This window comes from Neovison vison, chromosome 10, assembly GCF_020171115.1.
Source record: "Neovison vison isolate M4711 chromosome 10, ASM_NN_V1, whole genome shotgun sequence".
In the NCBI taxonomy this organism is placed as follows: Eukaryota; Metazoa; Chordata; class Mammalia; order Carnivora; family Mustelidae; genus Neogale; species Neogale vison.
In genome coordinates this window covers 74324373-74347262 of record NC_058100.1, presented here as the reverse complement: position 1 = coordinate 74347262, position 22890 = coordinate 74324373, and the positions used below count along the sequence as shown (strand labels likewise).

At 49.0% G+C, this 22890-nt stretch overlaps 1 protein-coding gene across 1 annotated transcript; it reads left to right on the top strand.

The window, feature by feature from the left end:
• Positions 1-1746: 1746 nt before the first annotated feature.
• PM20D1 (peptidase M20 domain containing 1) lies at positions 1747-22349 on the top strand. Its single transcript, XM_044267758.1, has 13 exons — positions 1747-1986; positions 5135-5221; positions 6651-6883; positions 7299-7385; positions 8443-8576; positions 8911-9030; positions 9720-9795; positions 10190-10251; positions 10501-10579; positions 12409-12480; positions 17573-17741; positions 20368-20467; positions 21643-22349. Exons 1-13 carry the CDS (start codon positions 1818-1820, stop codon positions 21764-21766), a joined length of 1512 nt encoding a protein of 503 aa, XP_044123693.1. The 5' UTR covers positions 1747-1817; the 3' UTR covers positions 21767-22349.
• The last annotated feature ends 541 nt before the right edge of the window (positions 22350-22890 follow it).

The following is a 22890-nucleotide window of genomic DNA, read 5'->3' as shown; positions in this document are numbered from 1 at the left end:
AATCTTTAAATAAATAAATAAACATACACTTTATATGTGAGTGTTTGAGGGCATAAAAAATGTTGAATAACACATCAAAATATTATGAGTGAGTATCTCTGGATAATGATTTTTTATTTTTCATATAAAAGGCAAAAGTTTAAAACTGTAAAAGATGACACATCAAAATATATGTATGATATTAAACTAGAGAAAGATTTATTAAGCAAGAAAATAAGGACTGTGTAAGAAGCACGATTTGTTTTCTTTACATTTCCTTGTATTCTCCAAATAATTTGCAAGGGCCTAAATGTGTACTAATCTTAAAATCATAAAAATTTTGAAGTTTGGGGGTGCCTGGGTGGCTCAGCTGGGTAAGTGTCCTGTGGGGGAACCCTGCGTCCAGCTCTGCATTCAGCAGGAAGGCTGCTTTTCCCCTCTACCTCAAATAAATAAATAAAAATATTATTAAAAATGTTTTTGAAGTTTGGTAGAAATTAAGCCACTTTGTATAAAAATTCTGCCAATGTTCACATTTTTTAAAAAGATTTATTTATTTATTTTAAGGGGAGGGACAGAGGGAGAGAATCCCAAGCAGATACCCCAATAGGCCTAGGGCTCCATCCCACAACCCTGAATTAATGACCCAGGGCAAAACCAGGCACCCCCACTATTTATAATTTTAAAAACTCACTTCAACTTTGTTTTTAATATTCTAGATCTTAAGCTGGGTGGTGTAACCTCCAGAAATGTTCATTATATTATTCTTTATACCTTTCAGTATGTGTGAAATGTTTCATAATACTGTTTTTTAGATTGCTATTAAAAAGTAAATATATGATTGTAGTCTTTTTTTTTTAATTGTTGTTGTTATTACTTTAAGTAGGATTCCTGAAAGGGAACAAAGCACTCCCTCTCTGAGCTTTGGCAGACACCAGGAGTGTGAATTTGCAGCTTTGGGCATGAGTAGCTATGCTGCCCTACTGTTGATTTTTTTTCTAGAGAATTCTAAAATATGTGACTGGAGGCAGATTAAATTGCATCAAGGGATATGAAAGGAATGTTTTTTTCTGGCTCCCATAAATCTAATTTTATTCTGTGTCCCAATTTTCTTTTCTTTTTTTTTTTCCAAAGTGATCCTTTACTGAGAACAGCCATTAAAATTTCAGTTTATTAAATACATCAAAATTATTAAAACACGATCTTTCTCAAAATCCTTCAGTCTTCATGTATTTGCCTAGAGTTGCAAAAATGCAGTGTTTACATTAATATCTAAAACACTTCCAGCGAATTCCTAAACAGGGGCAAGCCCTCTGAGCTGATTCAAAGCCACGTCTATAGATAGAGGAATACTGTTTCAATTTCAGGTTAAATAAAGCCGGGGGCCGGGTAATAAATAAAGCCAGGACCCTTCAGCCAGGGGGTTGGTTATCAAGTTCTAAACTTCAGAAATGAGAAGCAGATTAAGGTCTGACACGCTTTGCTGATTTTATTTTGCGTTTCCCCCCTTTAATTGGTTTGTCATATAGCAAGGGATTTCCGAGAACCTCAAAGCAGAAGATCAAGGGCGCCTCAGACCTACCGTGGACCTGGAGTCCTCACCTCTGCCCTACTTCTGCCCGCCCCAGACCGAGAAACCACCACTCCCGAAAGGCCCTGCGCACCTGGGCGGAGCCGTCCCGTCGATTGGTTGTTCCTCAGCCCCGGGCAAGCGACGATTGGTCAGATCTGGGGATAGGGTGGGGCTAAGGCAATTGCGGGAATTGGAGCAGTTACAGGACGACAATCTCCATCTCGGTAGTTGAGGTGCAAGCTCCAGTTGCAGACCGGAGGGAAGCATGGTTCCGCAGTGTGTTTGCGTGCTGGCTCTGGCGGCTCTGCTGCTGCTAGGTACCTCCACAGTCTCCAGATCGCAGGGCTTGAAGGGCCAGAAGCATCAGAAGGCGCCGCAAATCCCTTCTCAGTTCAGTCCAGGCGAGCGCTTCGCGATGAAGGAAGCGTTGAAAGGTGAGCCTGGTCCCCTGCAGCCAGCTTCGCCCAGATACGGGTCCTTCTCTCCTGGGGCCAACCCGTGCCGCCCCACGCCCCCCGCAGAGGGTCTATTACTAGAACTGGAGCGCCACCACACTCCCTAGACCGGCACTAGCCTGAGTCCCAGCACCTCGTGCCGGCGCTTGGGGACGTCACTCTTGCCCCAGATCTGGCTTCTGGGGGACTCCGGTGTTCCCTGCCTTGTCCGGAATCTTCCCCAGCTTCCACCACCGCCCCTGCTGCCTTGCCCATCACCCAGCCTACCCCCTGCTTTTCCTCAGTATTGGCAATACTGCAATACTTTTCTTCGTACTTAGTACTTTTTAAGATTTTATTTATTTATTTGACAGACAGAGACCACAAGGAGGGAGAGAGTCAGGCAGAGAGAGAGGAGGGGAAGCAGGCTCCCCGCTGAGCAGAGAGCCTGACGCGGGGCTCCATCCCAGGACCCGGAGATCATGACCTGCGCCTAAGGCAGAGGCTTAAGCCACTGAGCCGCCCAGGTGTCCCTTTTCTTCGTACTTTTAACCTTAGAAAGTTTTCACTTCTGTGAAACCTCTGTGATTTAAAACTAAATTATCTTAATCTTATCTACAGTTGATGGAAATTGAAGCTTAGGTCAATTAAATGACCTTCCCCAGAGACTCCAGGGCAAGGAGCAAGCAGGGTGTGATAGCATCTCTAGCTTGTAGGATCCATTCAGCTCGGAAGGACTCCGAAACCCTGGGGTGTGAGATGTTGCAGATTTCCTCTCCAAATTAACAGACATCTCTCCCCTCGACCTCAAACCAAGGTTAAAAACTCATTTGCCTTCTCAGTCTGCATTTTCCAGGAGAAAAGAGGAAAGGTTCTGTGGCGGGCTAGATTCTAGGGGATAATGAAACCCTCACCACTGGGCTTAGCTCCAGTCTTTTCCCTTTCATTAAAATCATGGATTAAAAGAAACTGCCTACATAAACATGTGCAGCCAGATGCAGGGACCCAGTGCTAACCCCCGTGACTGAAGATACATTGTCCGTGTGCCTGACCGATCGGTCTGGAGGCAGAGCAGCACAAATAGTTCTCTGAAAGCCGGGGGGCAGCTGCTCACCCCAGAGTCTTTTCACCTAGAAGAAAGCAAAAGCTTCCTTATTTAAAGAACCCAAAGTAGGGACCTTATAACCATGTGGCTATATGGCCTACATCTCCTTATGTGGGACATGTGATGGGCTGTGATGCAGGGTGGATCCTTAGCAAAACTGACAGAGGGAAGCGTATCTTTCACAGGCCCTCCCTTGATAAATGCACTGCATGCCTGGGTGTGTGTGTTCTTCTCACTGTGTTTCGGGATAGCTAATCAATACCTCCTATCTTACTGCATTCCCCTCCCACAGGTGTTTCATGTAATAATGGATCAAAGTGTAAAGCCTTCAGGCCTGGAAGGGATAAACCTAGCAGCAACTTAAGACCTGACACATCTGGGTAAAGGGGATGAAATGATTAAGGACTGAGGAGTAGAGGAGTTTCTAAATCCACACCTTCCTTTTTTTTGTTTTGTTTTTTTGTTTTTGTTTTTGTTTTTTAAAGATTTTATTTATTTATTTGACAGAGAGTTCACAAGTAGGCAGAGAGGCAGGCAGGCAGAGGAAAGCAGGCTCCCTGCTGAGCAGAGAGCCCCATGCGATGCGGGGCTCGATCCCAGGACCCTGAGATCCTGACCTGAGCCAAAGGCAGAGGTTTAACCCACTGAGCCACTCAGGGGCCCCTAAATCCACACCTTCCATCATGTGCCAGAATGCTGGCCTTTGTTGAGAGATCAGTGAGACTCTGGGTGAGCCAGTCCATGAGGAATAAATCTGCTTTCTGCACACAAAGCCTCCCTCATGTAGGGATCCAGGATAGTGGGCTTCTCCGGTTCATTGGAGGGATGATGGTTTCAGAAGCAGAGTGAGGCTTAGAAGCAATTTATAGCAGCTTCCCACTGTGGATCCCAGGATCCACAAAATCTACTCCTGTCCACCTACCCCTACCCTACCCCCCATCTTGGACTTTATTTTCCTTTTTTTTAACTCTTTATTATTATTATTTTAAAATTTCAGGTATACAGCTTTGTAATTTGACATTTGTATACAATGAAAAATGATCACCACCACAAGTCTAGTTCCCATCCATCACACATGGTTGATCCCCTCTAGCTCCCCTCTAGAACCCCCTAGTCTGTTCTCTGTATTTATGTTTATTTTAATTTGATTATTTGTTTAATTTCTCTCTTTCTCTCTTTCCTTCCTTCAGATTCCACATAGGAGTAAAATCATATGGTGTTTGTCTTTCTCGCTTAGCATAATACCCTCTATCCTGTCACAAATGGGAAGATTTCACTTTTTGTGGCTGAATATTACATACACACACACACGCACGCACGCACACATACACACACACACATCTTTTTTTGCCAATTAAAAAATGTTTCTTTTATTTCTGGATAGGTAATACATTCACAGAGTTAAAACCCAAAATAGTGTCAGAGGTCGGGGGGGGGGGGGTGCGGGAGTGTCTCAGTCCCACCCTGTCTTTGTGGCCCTGTTTCCCACCAACCACCACCATTTTCTTGCCCCCACAAATACACAGAGGGTAGCTACTTGCATTAGGTTCCTTTGTATCCTGGAGATCTTCTGGTTAAATCCAAGCATGGAGATCTTCTGGTTAAATCCAAGCAACTATGAATATAGTCAGCACACCATTTTTTTTTGTAAGATTTATTTATTTGTCATAGAGAAAAGGGAGAGAGCACACGTGGGGAGCAGCAGGCAGAGGGAGAAACAGACCCCTCACCCAGGCTCCTAGCCTCGCTCATGCACATACTCTCTCTCTCTCTGTCAAATAAATTAAATATATATATATATTAGTCTAAAAAATCTTAAAGATCTGGGCTTAAATCCCAGTTCTGCTGCTTATTTCAGGACAGTCCTGAGTAGCTCCTCTAACCCCTCTAACTTGTTTTCCCACCTTCGCATTAGAGAAAATAACCCCATAGGATGGTTCTGTCCTCCACAGTAAGAATGCAGAACTCTCTCTGCACAGAGAGCTATGGGAAAACCACTGGTTGTTATCATCCGTCATCTCCCATCTCTATCTGCCCCGACAGGTGCCATCCAGATTCCAACTGTGTCCTTCAGCCTCGAGAACTTGAACACAACAGCCCTGGCTCAGTTTGGAGAATTCCTTCAGACAGGTCTGCCGCAAGCTGTGGAAAGGGGCGGGGGGGTGGGGCAGAACGGCAGACAGTTTTTTAATAAGGTGATGAAGAAGTGTCTTTTGTACTAACCAGAGGACAGTCAAATTGCTGTGGGCCTATTTTGAGTTTACACGCAGTGGGGAGGAATAGAAGTGCCCCAGGAGAAGGCAGAGTAGAGACTAAAGCTTTGTTTGGCCTTTGAAAAACTAACGCACTTCCCTGTTGGGTTGGAGTTTGAACTCTCCCGATCTTTTCCCTGAATATGTTATGGTCAGTAAATATGATGTAATCAACAGGTGGGACAAAGAAGGGGAATAAAAGGCACAGGTTAAGGAATATAGTTGGTCCTAGTCTAACAGCCACGCGTCGGGACAGACGGTAGCTACACTTGCAGTGAATACAGTACGTTGTGTACCGAAAACAGAGGGGACATTTGTGTCACTATACTCAGATTTAAAAAGGAAAAAAAAAAAAGGTAGGAATAGGCATTCCTTCTTCCCATGCAAGTTTCTAGAAACTCTACCCCAGGCTCTTCCCACCCCTACCTCCATGCACACACCTACACACCTTTGTACACACTCCATCCACCTGGGCCCTTCCCCAGATTTTTAACTGACTCATTTCTGAGTTTCAAGGCCCTTGGCAACTTTAAGCTGCGCTATCAGCCCCTCACCCCGAAGTGAGCCAAAGAAGTGATGGGTCAAGAAGAAAAAGGAGGCTTGGAACTCCCCAGTCGCCATGTGGAAAGCTCCTGGAGAGTAGTGAGGCCCTCTTCCTAAGTCAAAGGGAAAAAACAGCCTCTCCAAAGTTGTCAGAGCTGGGAGGAGTCGGCCCAGGTGTATAGTGATTAACCCCCCTCTCTAACATCGTCTGCAACCCAAGTAACCGACCCTGAGAAATCCACACCGGCACACAGGAGTGTGGCCTTGTGCTAGACAGAGCTAGTCTTCTCTCCATATGATACACACAGTAGAAATATTACTTTTCAAGTAAAAAAAGGCCTTTCTCTTTTTCTTTTTAATATAAAAGTCATGTTTGGTTCCAAGTAATTTGGATATTGGGGACTGCTGTATTTAAAATTTAACACACTCCTCATCTTCATAGCCCAGTAGCATAGAACTTGTGATAACATATTGTGAGTCACACCAAACCAGATCTTCCTCTGTCAGCTGTCACCATGATAGAATCTTGATATGCCCATTCCTGCATAGTCGCAGCACATTAAAATATGAGGAAGAAGAATTTTAGAGAGTGGCCAGGCACATGAGGAATCCCACTGGCTTTGTTCTGGAAGGCTTCCTACAGGACGCTGCATGTTTTTAAAAAGGCGGGGCCCGGAGCAGACATCTATGAAATAGTAGGAAATCCAAAGGAAAGTGTTAAATCTGGCTTTCTCTCTCCCTGCTTTTCATCCCTTTGTCCCTAGTCTTTCCGACCATTTTCAAAACCAGCTTTATTCAGCATGAAGTCATAGGAGAGTATAGCCACCTGCTCACTGTCCGAGGCTCAGACCCCAGCTTGCAGCCCTACATGCTGATGGCGCACAGTGACGTGGTGCCCGCCCCCGACGAAGGCTGGGAGGTGCCCCCGTTCTCCGGCTTGGAGCGTGATGGTTTCATCCATGGCCGAGGCACAGTGGACAACAAGAACTCTCTGATGGTCTGAAATGCTTTGTTTCCTCTGCCTGGGGGCCCTAAAGAGTCCCCCAGGTTGGGCTCGCTCTGCTGACCCCTGGGATGCAGGAGGTTATAGTGGAAAGAACCTTGGCTCCAGGCAACCTGGGTTCCAGCCATCGCTTGGTCACTGTCCTTTTCTGGGTCTTGATTTCTCAACTGTGAAACAAGGACTGGAGTAGATGATCTCCAGGGACCCTTTCAGCTTCGAATTGATACATGTATGCTTCCCTCCCACTAGGAAAGGAGCTAAGCTTCCTCAGCACCCTCCCCCTGGGCCCCTTGAATGTGTTCTCTTTAAAGAGAGTGTCTGGTGCCAGCCCCAGCAGGCCTGATGCAGGCAGCTGTATGTCACCGATGCCCTGATTCTCCCTCTTCCCTTCTGCTTCTCCCCACCCCAGGCGATCTTACAGGCCCTTGAGCTCCTGCTGAACAGAAACTACATTCCCCGAAGATCTTTCTTCATTGCTCTGGGCCATGATGAAGAGGTAAAGCCTCCTCACCCTGTAAACCATCTCGAGAACCTCTGTTTGGGGGGAAGTGGGGGTAGGAGGGAGTTTCACTCTAGGCCAGTTTGCTCCCCAGCTGCAGGGTCTCCAGAATATGGTGTGGGGTTTTTGCCAGCTTCTCTGGGTATCTTTGTGCCAGGACGGTCTAAGGCCCTGGATCCAAGTGCAGATTCCCACACCCTGGGCCATAGATCTGAATTTGGTTTTAAAAGGCTTTATTCTTTAGAGCAGTTTTCGATTCACAGCAAAACTGAGAAGGTATAGAGACTTCCCTTATAGCCTCCCCCATTGTCTGCATCTCTAGCGGAGGGGTATTTGATACAAGTGATGAACCTACACTGATACATCATAATTACCCAAAGCCCTAGTTTACATTGGGGTTTACTCTTGGTGTCCATTCTGTTGGCTTAGTCCAACAGTGACTTGGTTCCACCATATAGAGTCCATTATAGTGTCAAACAGAGTAGTGTCACTGCCCTAGAAATCCTCTGTGAGCACACATCCCTCTCTCCCTCCCGCAAGTCTTGGAAACCACAGATTTTTTTACTGTCTCCATAGTTTTGCCTTTTCCAGACCGTCCTATAGTTGGACTCATCCAGGATACAGCCTTTTTCAGATCGACTTCTTTCATTTAGCGATAGGCATAGCGCTGAATTTTTTAACAAACTCCCTGGTAATATCTAAGGCAGGTTCCATTCATGACACCTTGAGAAACATGGGTGTGATAGAAAGAGAACCAACAGGGAGCAAGGAATCAATATTTTGTTTCCAGTGATGTCACCTACATTGACCCTGGGCCAGTAACCCCATTCTGTGGGTCCCAGTCTCTTCTGTGAAATGAGAGTGGTCTGGCTGTCCAGCTGTGATATTCCAGGGTCTAGTGAAGCAGGATTGTCTAGGCCCCTTACCCCTACCCCTTCCCCAGGAAGAGACTGGGCAGGATGGTTCTAGAGCCCCCAACTATGTTGAATGTGTCTCCACTGGCTACTGGAGGTCTGGCTGCAAAGGACCGTGGCCATGGGTTTAATGTTTGCAGGTGTTGGGATATAACGGGGCCCAGAAGATCTCAGCCCTGCTACAGGCAAGGGGTGTCAAGCTAGCCTTCATTGTGGACGAGGGTAACTTCATCTTGGATGGTTTCATTCCCCACCTCAAGAAGCCCTTTGCTATGTGAGTAAAGTACCCCACCCCTACTTTGCAGTCAAATGCTCTACCGCCGAGCTATACCCCTGCCCACCCCTACTTTGGAAGGTATTCTCATCCCCCTCCAGATGACCCCAGCCTTGTGTCTGTAAGTCATACTGAGGCAACTCCTTATTTTACTCCTCTGCTCCTGAATGCCCACCAGGTTTGGGTTCCCCCTTTCCCTTTCTCCTCTAGGGTTGGTTTTTTTAGGCAGCAGGAAGCCAATCTCCTAGACCACCGTACAGGCAGACCTCTGGGCCCATGGGATAATTCAGGGTGGGAGGAAGTCAGGAAGCCCCTCTCTGATTCTCTCCTGCAGGATTGGGGTCTCAGAGAAGGGTTCAATTAACCTCAGGCTTCAAGTAAACATGAGTCCAGGCCATTCCTCAGCTCCCCCGAAGGAGACCACCATCGGCATCCTAGCAGCCGCTGTTAGCCGGTAAGCAGCACGGGCCCCGCTCCCTAGCCACACTTGGGATGGAAGACCTGGTACTTTCCCACTATGATTTGGAAGAGTCTAAGCTTCCTGCCCTGCAGCTGGGCTGAGAGGCCACAATGGGGGCTGCTGGGAGGACAGAGGCACCAGTACCGAGGCAGGGATTAGAGGTCAGAAAAGAATCTACCCATATTGCAAGCAGGAGCTGGCAGTAAAAGCTAGGGCAGGACCTAAGGGCAGCAGGCTGAGGAGCACAGCAGGGTCTGTCCCAACAAAACTTACCTCCGAGTGGGTGTTCTTAGCAAAGTGGGAAGAAGTATATTACCTCAGTTAAAGATGTAACTGATGACCAACGTTTAAGGCTCTGTGCCCAGGAACAGAGGGTCCCTTTCCTCAGGGAACTCACAGGTAGCCGCAGAGACTGAGAATTCTGCTACGGTGTGGTAGGTGGTATGAGAGTCGGGGTACCTGCTTGGACTTGCCGGACGGGGACAGCTTCTGCTAATGGACTCAAAGTGTCCCGTTTGGGCGTTGAGGTCTCCAAACAGGTACATCGGTGGAGGTGACAGGTGAACGGGACGACACCTCCTAGCCAGACCTGTTGAAAAATCCTGTCTCCCTCCTTCTTGCCTTCAGATCGCCGACCTTTAACCGGGGTTGGGGAAGTCTTGAGAATTCCGTTTCTCTTCCAGCCTGGAGCAGACACCAATGCCGAACATGTTTGGAAGCGGGCCACTGAAAATGACACTGCAGCAACTGGCCCACGAGGTGGGAAAAGGCGTCTCCCACATTCCTGGTTGGCTGTGGAAGAGGAAGAAAGGGTGGCAGAAGTGTAGCTTCCAGAGTAGTAGAGGGGCCCGCTGCTGACCAGAGCTGTGCATGTGCTCACCTGTTTTCAGCCAGAGGTTGAGCCAAGACAGAGCTGGCAGTAAAAGCCAGGATCTGACTCTTCCCAGGGGTGTCGGTGCTCCTCTGAGACCCTAAGACTTGGCACACCCAGGCACCCTTTGGGAGCTGGTTCCTCCCACTCGTCCTCCCTCCAGGCTACCGCTGAGGGCCCTCAAGGCAGATCTAAAGGAGGGAGAGACCCAGGCCTCGGGTACAGGGACCCCATTACCTTGACCCCTCTGAAATCCGGCTGATCTGGTTCTTTCCCTTTCAGTTCCCCTTCCCTGCCAATATTATCTTGAGCAACCTGTGGCTATTTGGGCCACTTGTAAGCAGGTAAAGTTTTATCTTTCCTTCTTTCTCATCCTCCATCCCAAACCTACCCCCTCCCCAGTCCCCTCTTCTTGGCTTAACAGGGCCTGATTAATCATCCCTTTGCCACCAGAACTACATCTGATTCACACATAGGATGTCCTTCCTAGTCTTAAAGATCTCCAAGAGTCAGGAAAGTGGGTGATCTTCTAACCCATTCTTTTCCACATTGGACAGTTCTTCCTAATATCTGACCTTAGTCCTTTTGCTTAGGTATATGGAGAGGAATTACATAACCAACGCTCTGGTCAGGACCACTGTGGCCCTCACCATGTTCAACGCAGGAGTCAAGGTAACATCTCTTGGATCTTCCCCTACAACTTTTCCTCACTGTCCACCCACCTCTCCAACCTTTGGCTTTGTCTCCTGCCCCTTCTTCCTCCTCTGGTTGCAGTTCGTATACTAGGAAGGCCCAGGGCTAAACTACACAGTGGTACCGGTTGGGTAATCTTCAAAAACAAATGTAGCTGAGGGTCACAAACCTTCTGAAATTGCTGGCCAGATTTTGTATATGTGTATTTTAGGGGGTGTCTGTGGCCCCTCCCAGGTTCCTTGGATCTATACCCCTTCAAAAAAAAAAAGAAAAAACAGCCATGATACTGGTTTGAAGGGAAGTTATTGGGAATTTCTGGAAGGATACTCATTCAGCATGTTAAATATTTACCTAGTGTTTTGGTCAGGCAGACTAAAGGTTCTAACTTTTCTACCATCAAGGGTCTTTTGGTTATTCTTCACCATCCTTGGAAAGGTTGATCCTGCCAACAGATTTAATGCCTGATTAACGTATTTTACCCTTGTGCTATTCTGAGTCAAAAGAGAGAAACTCAACCTGCCACTTACAAAGTCTACAATAACATTTGTGATGTATACAACACCTAAAGGCATGTATTAGTCATTTCCTAAAACACACTAAATACTGGGTAATCTGAAAGGACCTCATTTCTAGGAGAAATTCATTTGTAGAGATAAACTTTGAGTGAATGATGACTTTGATGGATTTTTCTTTTCCAAGAACTGCTTTTCAGCAAATTGGTCTACTTCCAGTGGGGTTGGCCACGAAGGGGTGTGTCTATTTCAAGGAACAAGCCACAGCCTCCCTTGATAGCCTGGGCCTAGGCCTTCCTGCAGTCTTGAGAAAGGTGAGACTGGTCCAGTTACTACCAGTCCCACCAGCGCTGTTTTAGGGAGCGCCATACCCCTAGCTTACCGGGTGGCCTCGTGGAGCTCTGGTCCCCAATGAATGGCACATCACTGACCTCCTAGCATCACTAACTGGAGTGTCCAGTGTGTCCGCCGGACCCGAGCTGTCCTTACCAGCGTGCCTAGAGTATTCCCCGAAATCGTAATACCGTGTCCTTGCGTGTGAATGCCATTTTTTCCGTCCAGAATACCGTCACATTTGTTACTCCTTTCGATCTGCTCACAGCCCTCCTGGTACCGTTGCCCCAGTTGACATTCGGGAAACAGAGGCACAAACAAGTTATAATTACGCAAAATCCCATGGTTAATTTGTAACAGCCCAGCTCTCCTGCCCCTACTCTAGTGATTTTTTGCACCACAGCAGTTCAAAGAAAGATTCAGAGTCGGGGAGTCTGTTCTCTCTCATGGCCTCCGAGGAAAAACTCTACTCAGAGCCCAGTTCTCTTTTCCAGTTAGTCTTGGGTTCTTCCTGGGCAGGCAGAGAACAGTGGCACATTTTGCAGTTAGACATGGGAAACCACCATCATCACCTGCAGTGGCTCAGGGCGCCCTGTCCTGAGTGACCATTAGCTGTTGCAGGGACAGCCCAGGCGCCTTGGAAAAGAGCATTTGCGGGAGACAGCCCGCGATGCTGCATGGGGCCAGGAGAGCGAGGTCTGCGTGGCCTCAGAGAAAACAGTCTTGGACTGAGCAGCTCTCTATGACCCCCACCCCACGACCAAGAAGCATGGAGGTCTGGCCTATCACAGAGACACCTCTCTTGCTCACTTGTCAGGAGCCCTAGGAAGACAAGGAGCTGACAGAAAATGGAGCTCTGTGCCTTTATCAAATCAGCTTCCTCTTTCTCTACTGGTGGTAGTTGGCCTTTCCTGGGTGGGAGGCACATGTGGCTCAGGCCAGGGTTTGTGGTTCTCTCTCCAGGTGAATGTCCTCCCCCCAGTGGCCCAGGCCATGGTCAACTTCCGGATTGACTCTGCGCAGACCGTCCAGGAGGTTTGTGACTTCTGCTCCCAGCCACTGGTTCAGTATCGCGGATGTTTGGTGCTCAGGATGTGGGTGTAGCTGCCGTCCCAGGGCTGGCCAGCCACCATTTTTCAACCAACTTTGGTTGGTTTATCCAATAGCATTTGTTCAGCCTTCTCTGGAGGCTTCCAAGAAGGTGGCTAGGATTAGGAGACCTCTGGGCAGGGGGAGCTTGGAGTCTGATGAATGATAACAGTAGTAGCAGAAATATCCCGCAGGCTTGCTTGGTGCGTGACACTGTTCTAAGGTATGTGCATATTCATTTAATGCCCATGGCCACCCTACGGTCATCCTTATTTAATAGGGAAACTGAGGCACAGATCAAAAAGGCAGGTAAGTGATATACCCAAGATGACGCATCTAAGGGTCTAGCTCCACAACCACCATGCCAGACCAGGACCAGAGTGATTTGGGATGAACAAATTCCTGAAGGACCGGTGCAGAGAAGGGGACTGTCACTGTCTTTGAAGGTCTAGAAAGTGTTTCTGACCAGTAGAAATAGTGTTACCATATAGAAGACGTGAGCTACCATATAAAAGACAAGTAGGACTTAGCTAGAAGCCAGGCATTCAGACTCCGGCTAAAGTAAAGTAGGGATGAAGAGGAGGACAGCCCGGCAGAAGTGGCAGGTGGTGAAAATGGAGCGTGGGGCTCAGGATGTTTTGTGCCACAGACAGAGGGACCTGTCAGAGGTCTTCAAACAGGGTCCCAATGTCCTCGGATGTGCTTCTGAGAAGACGGTGCCAGTGGCAGTGCAGAGGAGGTGGGCATGGAGGAAGGGACAGCTGGGAAGCTGTGACAGCCTCTCAGGCAGCGGTTGGAGTGGCGGTGATGGGACAGAGAAGGCTGGGTTCAGCAGAATGTCGTGCGTCATGGGTAAGGGGAGACAGGAAGGCGGGATGGCTCCGAGGGTTTTCAAGGCATCAGGAGCTGATGCCTTTAACCAAAAGATGGAGAGTTCAGGAAGTAGAGCACATTGGGAGAGAAGAGAGAAGTATAATGGTTGAGAAGTTTGAGAAGCTTAAGAAGTTTATAAATTATAACTCGGCAATTATAAATACCTCGGGTCTGGAGATAGAATAAACTAGAGATACAGGCTGGAGTGTTACTAACATAAATGAAACCTCTAGAGTCACTAAAAGCCCACAGGAAGGATGTATAAAATTAGAAGTAAAGAGGATTGAGGACAGAGCCTGACAGTGAGTGGCCTTCTGGAAACATCAATTTAAAAATGATTAAAATCCGTGCGTAAATGCAAGCTGTGAGTGCTATGATGAAGAGGGACCAGGTGCTAGTGGAGAATGTAACAGGGAACCAGACCTCGCGAGGGGTCAGGCAAGGCTTCCCCGGGGAAGTGACATGTGACCTGAAAGATACAGGCTTGAGTAGCCATCGTGCAGAATGTTTGGCATCTGCAGGAAGGCTAGCTTATTTAAACAGCAGGTTGAGCTAAAAAAAAAAGTTCAAAAGGCAAATCTAATCCTTCAAAAACTCATCTCAAGAGGCAGCCCAACAACTATGGAATGACTAGTACATTCCAGAATGAAGCAGGCTTAGGGGCAGGTTGTAGTCCCTGAGTCTCTGGTGCAGATCCTCGAGGGTCAGCCACACTCCTTTCTCCCTACTTTCTTCACCCTGGAGGGTTTTGTTCATCCTCATGCAGGGTGCAAGGCACACCCCTCCCTGCAGGGGGGTGGGGAATGAATTGATGGCCAGCCCGGCGTCACCCAGCATTTGGGGGAAGCTGCGACCGGTGTGAGCCCTGGGCTCTGCTGCTTTTCATCGAGTGCCAATCTTTGTCCTCTCCCTAGAGGATCATGGGGCCAGGAAATCACTGAATTCCCCTCATTGAACTTCTTTCTACCAGTTTTTTTCCAGCCTCATTCCAACTCCATGCCCTTTCCAAGGGCTGTTTTCCACCAGCTGGGGCTTTCATCTCCCCAGCTGCTGGCACTCTTCCTCCTCTCTGGTCCCCCACCAGAGTGGCCTTCCTTCCCAGTCTATCTCATGAAATCCCTGGAATCCCTGGGCGCATCCAGCCCACCTGCCCAGTGAGGAATGGAAAGCCTCCAGCATCTGAAAGCACACAGCACCCTTTTGTTCTGGTCCCTCCCCATCCCATCCCCGCTTTGTCCGTGCATCGGGTTCTACCCTCAGACACTGCTGGTCTGAAGGCCAAGGGTGCAGGGCCTTGGGCTGGATCCAGCAGGAGCATGCACAGTTCCCAGAACCCTTGTCCTCCATCTCCGACTGGTGTCTCCCATGGTGTGGGTGTAGAGAGGTCCCCAGCACCTCTGTGTGAGGAGCAGTCTTCAGAAATGTCATCGGTTGCCCTGTAGAAGGTTTGTTCTGAGTGGGCCTCAAGGAGTAAAAATAAAATCACTGGGAGCTGTTGCAGGAAGCCCCCACTTGAAGGAGAGTTGGGGAAGAATATGGCGCCTTGGATGGTAATGAGCTTCTCAAGCTCATTCTCATTCTCCCCCCCCCACCCCTGTAGAGTGTGGCACAGGAAATTCCTTCCTTCATTCATTCACTGCTTCACCAAGTGTTTACTGAGTGGCTACTATGAGCTGGACAATCTTCTAAGCACTTGGAAGAACGGTGCGCATGGCAGCCAAGATTCCCATCCTGATGGCACTAATGTTCCAGTGGGGAAGGGATAGCAACACGCAAGTGGTCAAGTACATGACCAAGTTGGGTTTGTTTGTTTTTTTTAAGATTTTATTTATTTATTTGACAGACAGAGATCACAAGTAGGCAGAGAGGAAGGCAGAGAGAGAGGAGGAAGCAGGCTCCCCGCCAGGCAGAGAGCCCGATGTGGGGCTCGATCCCAGGACCCTGGGATCATGACCTGAGCCGAAGGCAGAGGCTTGAACCCACTGAGCCACCCAGGCACCCCCCCAAGTTAGTTTTTTAAAAGGCAAATACCATAAAGAAAACCCTAGGATGTTGTGTCACAAAGTGATTGTGGGGTGGGGTAGGAACAGGCAGTCAGTCCTCCAGGGTGACATTTACCCTGGGACATGACGCAGAACAGAGACCTTGGGACAGCCTCCAGGCAGCAAGAGCACAGGCCTCGAACTTCAAAAGAGGTGAGATGCCGTTGATCTGGCTTGTAAGTACTGTATCCCATGGAGGATATAAAATACATAAGATAAAAAAGAGAGGGGTGAGGTGCTCAGGAAGCCACATCTGAGTTCCTCTTAAGGAAGACATTCACAACCAAGGTGCTCTAAGGCGGGATGGAGTAGCGCTCACAGCCCCCTTCCCAGGTCAGCGCTACTGTTAGTTACCCTTACGTTCATAAGGGCTTAAGGAGCTCACCCAAGGTCACACAGCTCGAAGAGGCCCCCTCAGCGCAAGGTGGGTGTCATTCCCCAGTTTGTGTGCACGCCCTCTACCGCCCAGACTGTCTCTTCATGTATTTCATGACCTTCCTTCAAATTCTGGCTCAGAATCCACACCACCAAGGAATCCGTCTTAACGAACCCTGCCCTCTTGCGGGTGCGGCTCTGTACCACCTCAGCCCGGGGGTGCTTTGGAAGCAGTAAAGCTTCATCCTTGTGAAGTCAGAGACCAGGTTCAGAGAACCCAGCCCAGCGGCGCTATCATCCTGGACAAGTTCATGAGCCAAGGCCCACTCTTTATTGGTTCATATCTTTTCAAGTTCTTGTAACCAGCATCCCTCGCATGCCTTTTACGTTCCTGGTCCTGAAAACAACAGAAATGAGGTGGCCGCTCCTCTTGCATCAGGACCAGGCCTGAGAGTTGGTGGGGAATCGGAGCTCCTATGGCCTCTCACGAAGGTGGGGGGGTCCCATCTGTGTGCGCTCTCCACTTCCCAGGGACAGGAATGTTCAAGTAATTTGGGACAGAGGTCAGTAGGCATAGTCCCAGCCCACCTTAAAGGGGATGACTGGGAACTTCCTGTTGGTTGGTTGAAGGCACATCACAACTGTGTACTAATTCACATACTTGATGATTTAGGACAGAAGTGCTGGCATCAAAAAAAAAAAAAAAAAGCTCTGATAAGTGAGTTGTCCTCTACCACCCCCAGACTAATCCAGCAGCAGGGAGTTTGGTTTGGCTCAATGCTGGTTTCTAAACCAGAAATAGAACCCTCATTCCTTTCCAGACTCAGTTCCTAACATGATTCTAGGGGACAGTGCCATAAAAAGGGGTACTCTTGAGATAATGCCCCCCCATGCAGGTGATCCTCAGCTGTGAGACACCCCTCTTTCTAGGGCAGAGGCAGTTCAAACAACTGCTGATCAGATGGGATGAGACCGGTGCTGGGGCTTTCCCTGGGTTATGGGGTGGGCTGGGGCAGGGCCCTCCCTAAGCCAGCCTCCGGGTCCACTCTCTCATGTCTCCCTGTGACCTGATCCTCAGGGTCTGGTCTACGTCCTGCCTGGGACCAGGACTTGTGTTGGATTCAACTCTAGTTGTTTCAGACTGAATTTTCTAGGAGCTTCCTCAGGTTCCTTCCTGAGGAAAGGAGGCAGAGAGAAAACTTGAATACCAGTCCCCCAACTCCTGACTTTTTGTCTGTGTTGAGCTCATCTTCCTGGCTCCAGTGCAGTTGGTTACAAACAGGAAGCAGGGATGCCCAGAGAGGAGGAAGAATAGTGTGTGACCCTTCCCTCAACTGTCTCAGATTCCCAGGTTGAAGTGAGGTCATCACATCTGTCACCCTGCCTCAAGATGGTCGTGTTCCCCTTTCTGCTGTGTCTTCTGCATTCCACCCGGCCCATGACTCAGCCCACAGGAAGGACATACGATTTCCTAATTTTCTAATTCCCAGCCTGCCTTGTAGCTGTGAGGCAAACCCCCTGAACACTTAACCTCAGTCCGCCATGCTGTAGATTGCTTGCCAGGAAGACCCAACTCTTCCATCTCCAACAGCCGGTGTGCTTGAAATTGATGGCCCAGTGCAGAAATGGGCTCCCCTGTGTGCTGCAGGGCTCTGCCTTGCTGCAGAGAGATCAGAGCTATTGCAGTTCATGTGGTACTTGGAGAGCAGCTAGTATGAACTCAGACTCCCTCTCCTTGCTCCCTCAAGGTTCTAGACCTCGTCAAGAACATTGTGGCTGACGACCGGGTTCAGTTCCACGTGTTGACTGCTGTTGACCCCCTTCCCATCAGCCCCTCTGATTCTCAGGCCTTGGGCTACCAGCTGCTCCGCCAGACCATACAGTCCATCTTCCCGGAAGTCAGCACTGTTGTCCCAGGTAATGACTTCATAAGCTGTGGCTGGAGGGAGGTGGGGGCTGGAAGCGTTTTCCTCTCTAATGTCTCCTGCCCCACCTCCACCCCAGCTGTTCAGCCTGGAAACATCTGGCTGCCTCCCCTCGTGATGAGATTGGAACTGTATTTTCCCCTCGGAGTGGAAGTCAGAAAGCAAACAGGAAAAGAGCAGAAACAATAAATTAGGTCAGTCATGCCTGGGTCCTAGCTTAGCCTAGTCCAGCCTCTCTGGCATGGAGGACAGGATCAGCCCAGCCCAGAACCCACCCCACTACCACACACACACTCATATACACACACTCCTCTGGAGGAGCCACAAAAGGGGCCAAGTTTCTCTGAGGCTGGTTCTGGCCCATCCTAGGATAATAGCTCAGCATCAGAGCTCAGAAATGCCTCCCTGCCTATACCATTGGCAGGAACCCCCTTCTGCTCTCCCAGCCCAGACCAGTCCCAGCAGCAGTGCCTCTGTGCCCCTTCCCTAGCTGTCCACACTGCCTTCCAAACCTAGGCTGGGGAGACCGTGGCTCCCCAGTTTGAGTGGAAGAGGATTCCCTAGGGAACTCATTAAAGTGGGTCCAGGTAATCTGGACTCCCAAAGACTCAGGCTAACCAGATCTGGGCAGGACCCTGGAATCCACCTTTTTAACAAATCCCCTGAGGGTATCCTGGGACCAGGTGATGGCTGCCCACAGTCTGAGGATCTCAGTCCATGATAGGGGGAGGGGATGCTCTAATGCTAAGACCAGGTTTTTCAAAATCTAGGTTTAATCATGGATTCCCTCATTTTCTTTTTTTTTTTTTTTTTAAGATTTTGTTAATTTATTTGAGAGAGAGAGTGAAAGCAAAAGCTGGTGTGGGTTGGGGGGGACAAGCAGACTCTGTACTGAGCTAGGAGCCTGACGTGGGACTCGATCCCAGGATCCTGAGATCATGACCTGAGTCAGAAGTAAGAGTCAAGAGTTGGACACTTGGGGCACCTGGGTGGCTTAGTGGGTTAAAGCCTCTGCTTTTGGCTCAGGTTATGATCCTGGGGTCCTGGGATGGAGCCCCACATCGGGCTCTCTGCTCAGTGGGGAGCCTGCTTCCCCCTCCCTCTCTGCCTACTTGTGATTTCTCTCTGTGTCAAATAAGTAAATAAAATCTTTTAAAAAAAGAAAAAAAAAGAGTTGGACACTTAACAACTGAGCCACCCAGATGCCTTAGGTCCCTCATTTTCGAAGCGCAAACTTTGGACCCGCCTCTGCGCTGGGCACAGGCCCCTTAAGGAGCACACAGTGAAGTTCTATATCCTCAGGTGTGAAAAGGTCAACCTTGGTTTTTAATCGACTTAAATCTGGCTCTAAGTCCCACTATTCAGGCAATTCAACTACAGGAACTGTTAGGGTCTTGGGGCACCCCTACCACCACCTCATTTTGAATCCAGTCCTCAAGGTCTTAGGAAGCAACATGGCGTGGGAGTCCCTGGGCCAATGTTCATTGATCCTGGGCAGTTACCTTAGACATCCATGGCCTAGGTAGAAAGTCACTTCAGGTTAGAGATTTCCATTGATTTCCTGGCCTGTTCGGGGAATGGGATCTTTGACTCTGGACCTAAGACCCCACCTCCCTGAGCTACCAGACAGCCATCCCCTCTGAGGTCAGCCACCTCTTCCAACTCCTTCCACAGAGCAAGGCCTGGGTCTCCACTATCCTGGCCCTTTTAGTCCCAATTCTTCTTTCTTGGCCCTCAAAGCCTCCCTGAACTACCATCTCCCTTCTGGGGCACCCACATAATCCCATTAAAGGTTAGGTCTTTACAGAATAAAGACAGGCAGACATCAACTGGTAGAAATCCCTGAAGCAAGGAGTTTGAAGGGCCTAGTTACCCTTTGGAAACCAGGAGTGGAAAATGAAATAAAACACAATGAACATCTCAGATCATCCCACCAATCTTTAATTGGTGATTCGGGGTAGGGAGTGGGGGGGAATGTCTTTTCTCAGAGACCACTCCCAGTGGGGACAGGTCCCAAGCCCTAGCCAGAGCGTGGGGTGAGCTGCCACCGTCTTCAGGAGATGAACACACTGGAGACCGTCCTGGGACTTTCCTAACCTGAAGTTTGACTCTTGGAAGACAAAGTCATCCTTCAGAGGATAAAAATAACAGGAAATTATGTTCTGCTTAAAGAGGACTGCACTTTAGAGCAGGAAAGCTCTCTGGAGGGTGTTTATTTTGGAGCTAGGGCGGTGTAAAGAGAACTGAGGCAATAAAGAATGGATACCTAGATTTCTAGAGAGCTCAGTTTCTGAAATAGTCCAGCTAAGGGTATAAAATGAAGCTATTGGCCTCCCTGGCCATCGTGGAGAGAGGACACTTTGGTCTGGATCATTTGAAGGATAGCTCACTCATGTCAGGGGATGAGAGTCCATGTTTCTGGCCAAAAGAGCGTTTTAGTAAGGTTTTAAGAATGGGTAGCTTGAAGGACAAAAATTTTCACAGCTGCAGGCTCCCTGGAGGGCCTTGGTGATGATCTTATTGACCCAGAAGTCCTAACTTCCCAGTCAGCCCGCCTCCCCCATCTACCTTGGCTTGGCAGCTCCCATAAAGCTCCATTCTTGATTTTCTCCATCTAGGCATTTGTATTGGCAACACAGACAGCAGACACTATGCAAACCTCACTGCTGGCATCTACCGGTTCAACCCCCTCTACATGACTCCTCAGAGCTTCCATAGGTGAGTGAGGGAGATGTTTTGGACAGCAAGGGTCAAAGAGGAGATACATCTGGCCTACTACCCCCACCGCATTCTCCTGCCAGTGCACAGAATGGGGCAAAGCCAGGGTTTGCACAAACTAAAATGGAGACATTATTGAGCCCACTGGCCAACTTTTTCCTCATTGTCAGAGTCTTGCCACTCCCCAGAATGTAGGGGAATTGGCCTCTATTTTGGGGAGATGGAGATAATCAGGTGATTGAAAAGGACCTGGTAGAAGTAGGACCCTTGGGTCTGATTTCCTTCCTTTCCTTCCTCCCTTTGGAGGAGTACTTACCCTCTGGACTTCATTTTCTCCCCAAAAAGGGAGATTCCAGACTTGTCAGTGACCACTCAGTGAAATCCAGACCTGTATGTTGTCAAAGATGGATACATGCTTTGAATTCTCAGAAGAAAACACACTGTAAGAATCTAAGACATGATCACCAATTGCAACTACTGTGTGTGAATTACTACTTTGTGGGTGGGTTCTTCAGCAAATTTTTAGTCCGGGGTGGGGGGGTCATTGAGTTCCGTTTACCTTTCTGTTCTTTATCATACCCAGTTGAATTTCCCCACCGTAAGTCAGAGGCCAATAGAACGAAAACATTTGAATATGAGTGTAAGAACAGCTTTGTGGGTTTTGTTTGTTAACTGGAAGAGGAGGTTGCTACTCTCTATTACATTTATCTTTGAAGGTACATGTGTGGTTCGGTTGTGTGTTGCGCTGTGTGGAGGCAGATCGTGAGTGCGGGATCTGATGGGTAGTTCCCAGGTGAAGTGGAGGCCCCACAGTGACCCTGGGCAGTCGCCCTCCCTATCCTTTTGGAGAGGGAGTAAAGTGGGGGCCAGGAGACTCTGGCCTAAGAGAAAGAGAATTCAAAAAATAATTTCCCCTTGGAGGAGAAATTATCACATAGATTCCCAAGCAGGAATCGAGTCTGAACTCCCTGGGATTTTATTTTTATTATATTCCCCATACCGTTCTCTGCCATGGGGCTGGACCCTGGAGAGATGATCTTGTGTCTCCTGAAACCTCACTTCTTATCCCTGGAGGGTCAAAGGCTGGCTTCAGGGGACGTGGGGGGGGGGGGTTCTCTGTAATACGCATTATAGCACATGGCTCTCTCCTCTCTTCCCCAAACTTTCTTGCTCAGCATCCACGGAATCAATGAGAAAATCTCAGTCCAGGCCTATGAGACCCAGGTGAAATTCCTCTTTGAGTTCATCCAGAATGCTGACGCAGACCAGGAGCCAGCACCCCACCAGCACGAACTGTGAGGTCAAGGAGCCAGCTGGATTTGGGGTGCCTGACCTCAGCCGTGACTAACCCAAGGGGAAAGCTAATGCTGATGAAACTTTGGGTCAAAACCACTTGGTGATCCATCACCCACCCGCCTTACTCACTCCAGAGTCACCAAAGAAAAAGGCCAATGGGTAGGGGTGGGCAGGCAGGAGCCTGACTTCCTCCTTCCTCCAGACATCGGCATACATCGGCTAAACCAGCATTTACTGCCTTCATGCCCTGATCTTGCTGATCTCATGCTGGTTATTTAACTGCTGCTTGTTAAGGCCTGACTCGACAAATGCAGATTTGGAAAACCTCAGCCAGGTCTTATCTTCTAGAAGTGTTTAATTTAGGGCACAGTCTCCAGGCTGCCGTCCATCACTGATACGTTTCTTTGTGCTGTAACTGCCTTTCTCGTCCTCCCTCCTCCCTTGGCGTTTTCAGCTGGCCCTTCATCTCTCCTCTCCTGCCCCTGCATCCCTCCAGTTGATGCTACATCTGGAGCAGAACTTAGTCAAATTGTAAGAGCATTGTAATTGCCACAACAACTGGTCAAATAAAGTGAGCAAGGCAGCATCGAGCGGTCACTGAGAGATGAAACTGAGGCACGGGGTTTTGCAGGAACCCCAGAACTTCTTGGTTTTGGAGACTGAAAGCTGGAGAAGAAAGCCTCTGTCCTTGGGATCCTCCCAAGGGCTTCATGGGCTTTGCTCCCTCCCCTGTCCTGTTCTGCCACCTGCTGCTGCTGTCCCACCCCGGGAGGCACTAATCTGTGGAAACATTTTGCTGGCACATCCTATGGGCTGAGCTCCCAAGAGAAGGGCACTCCCGATCCTGCCTTGCAGTGGGGCCCTGGACCAGCAGGACTCTGGCCCTGGCATCAGGTCCTGGTTCTGACCTCTCAGAGGGAAGTGGGGGGTAGGGCATGGGGGAGCAGGAAGGAGCCTGACTTGAGGGCTCTGCCCCATGGGGTGGGCCTGGAAGGGGCAAGCTAGGCTCGCTTAGGGCACAGCAGCGCTCCTGTCCTTTTTCTCTGGAATGCAACCCTGAGCGGATTTGAATCCACTTAGTAGCTGCCAGGTAGGGGCACTGGAGGGCAGCCTTTCTTGGCTCAAGG

Bases quoted from the DNA above. Each gene is read 5' to 3' on its own strand.
- PM20D1 (XM_044267758.1), top strand. From the start codon at position 1,818: ATGGTTCCGCAGTGTGTTTGCGTGCTGGCTCTGGCGGCTCTGCTGCTG. The intron at 10,252-10,500 runs GTAAAGTTTTAT...CCTTTTGCTTAG, and splicing joins TTTGGGCCACTTGTAAGCAG to GTATATGGAGAGGAATTACA. The intron at 17,742-20,367 runs GTAATGACTTCA...TTCTCCATCTAG, and splicing joins AGTCAGCACTGTTGTCCCAG to GCATTTGTATTGGCAACACA.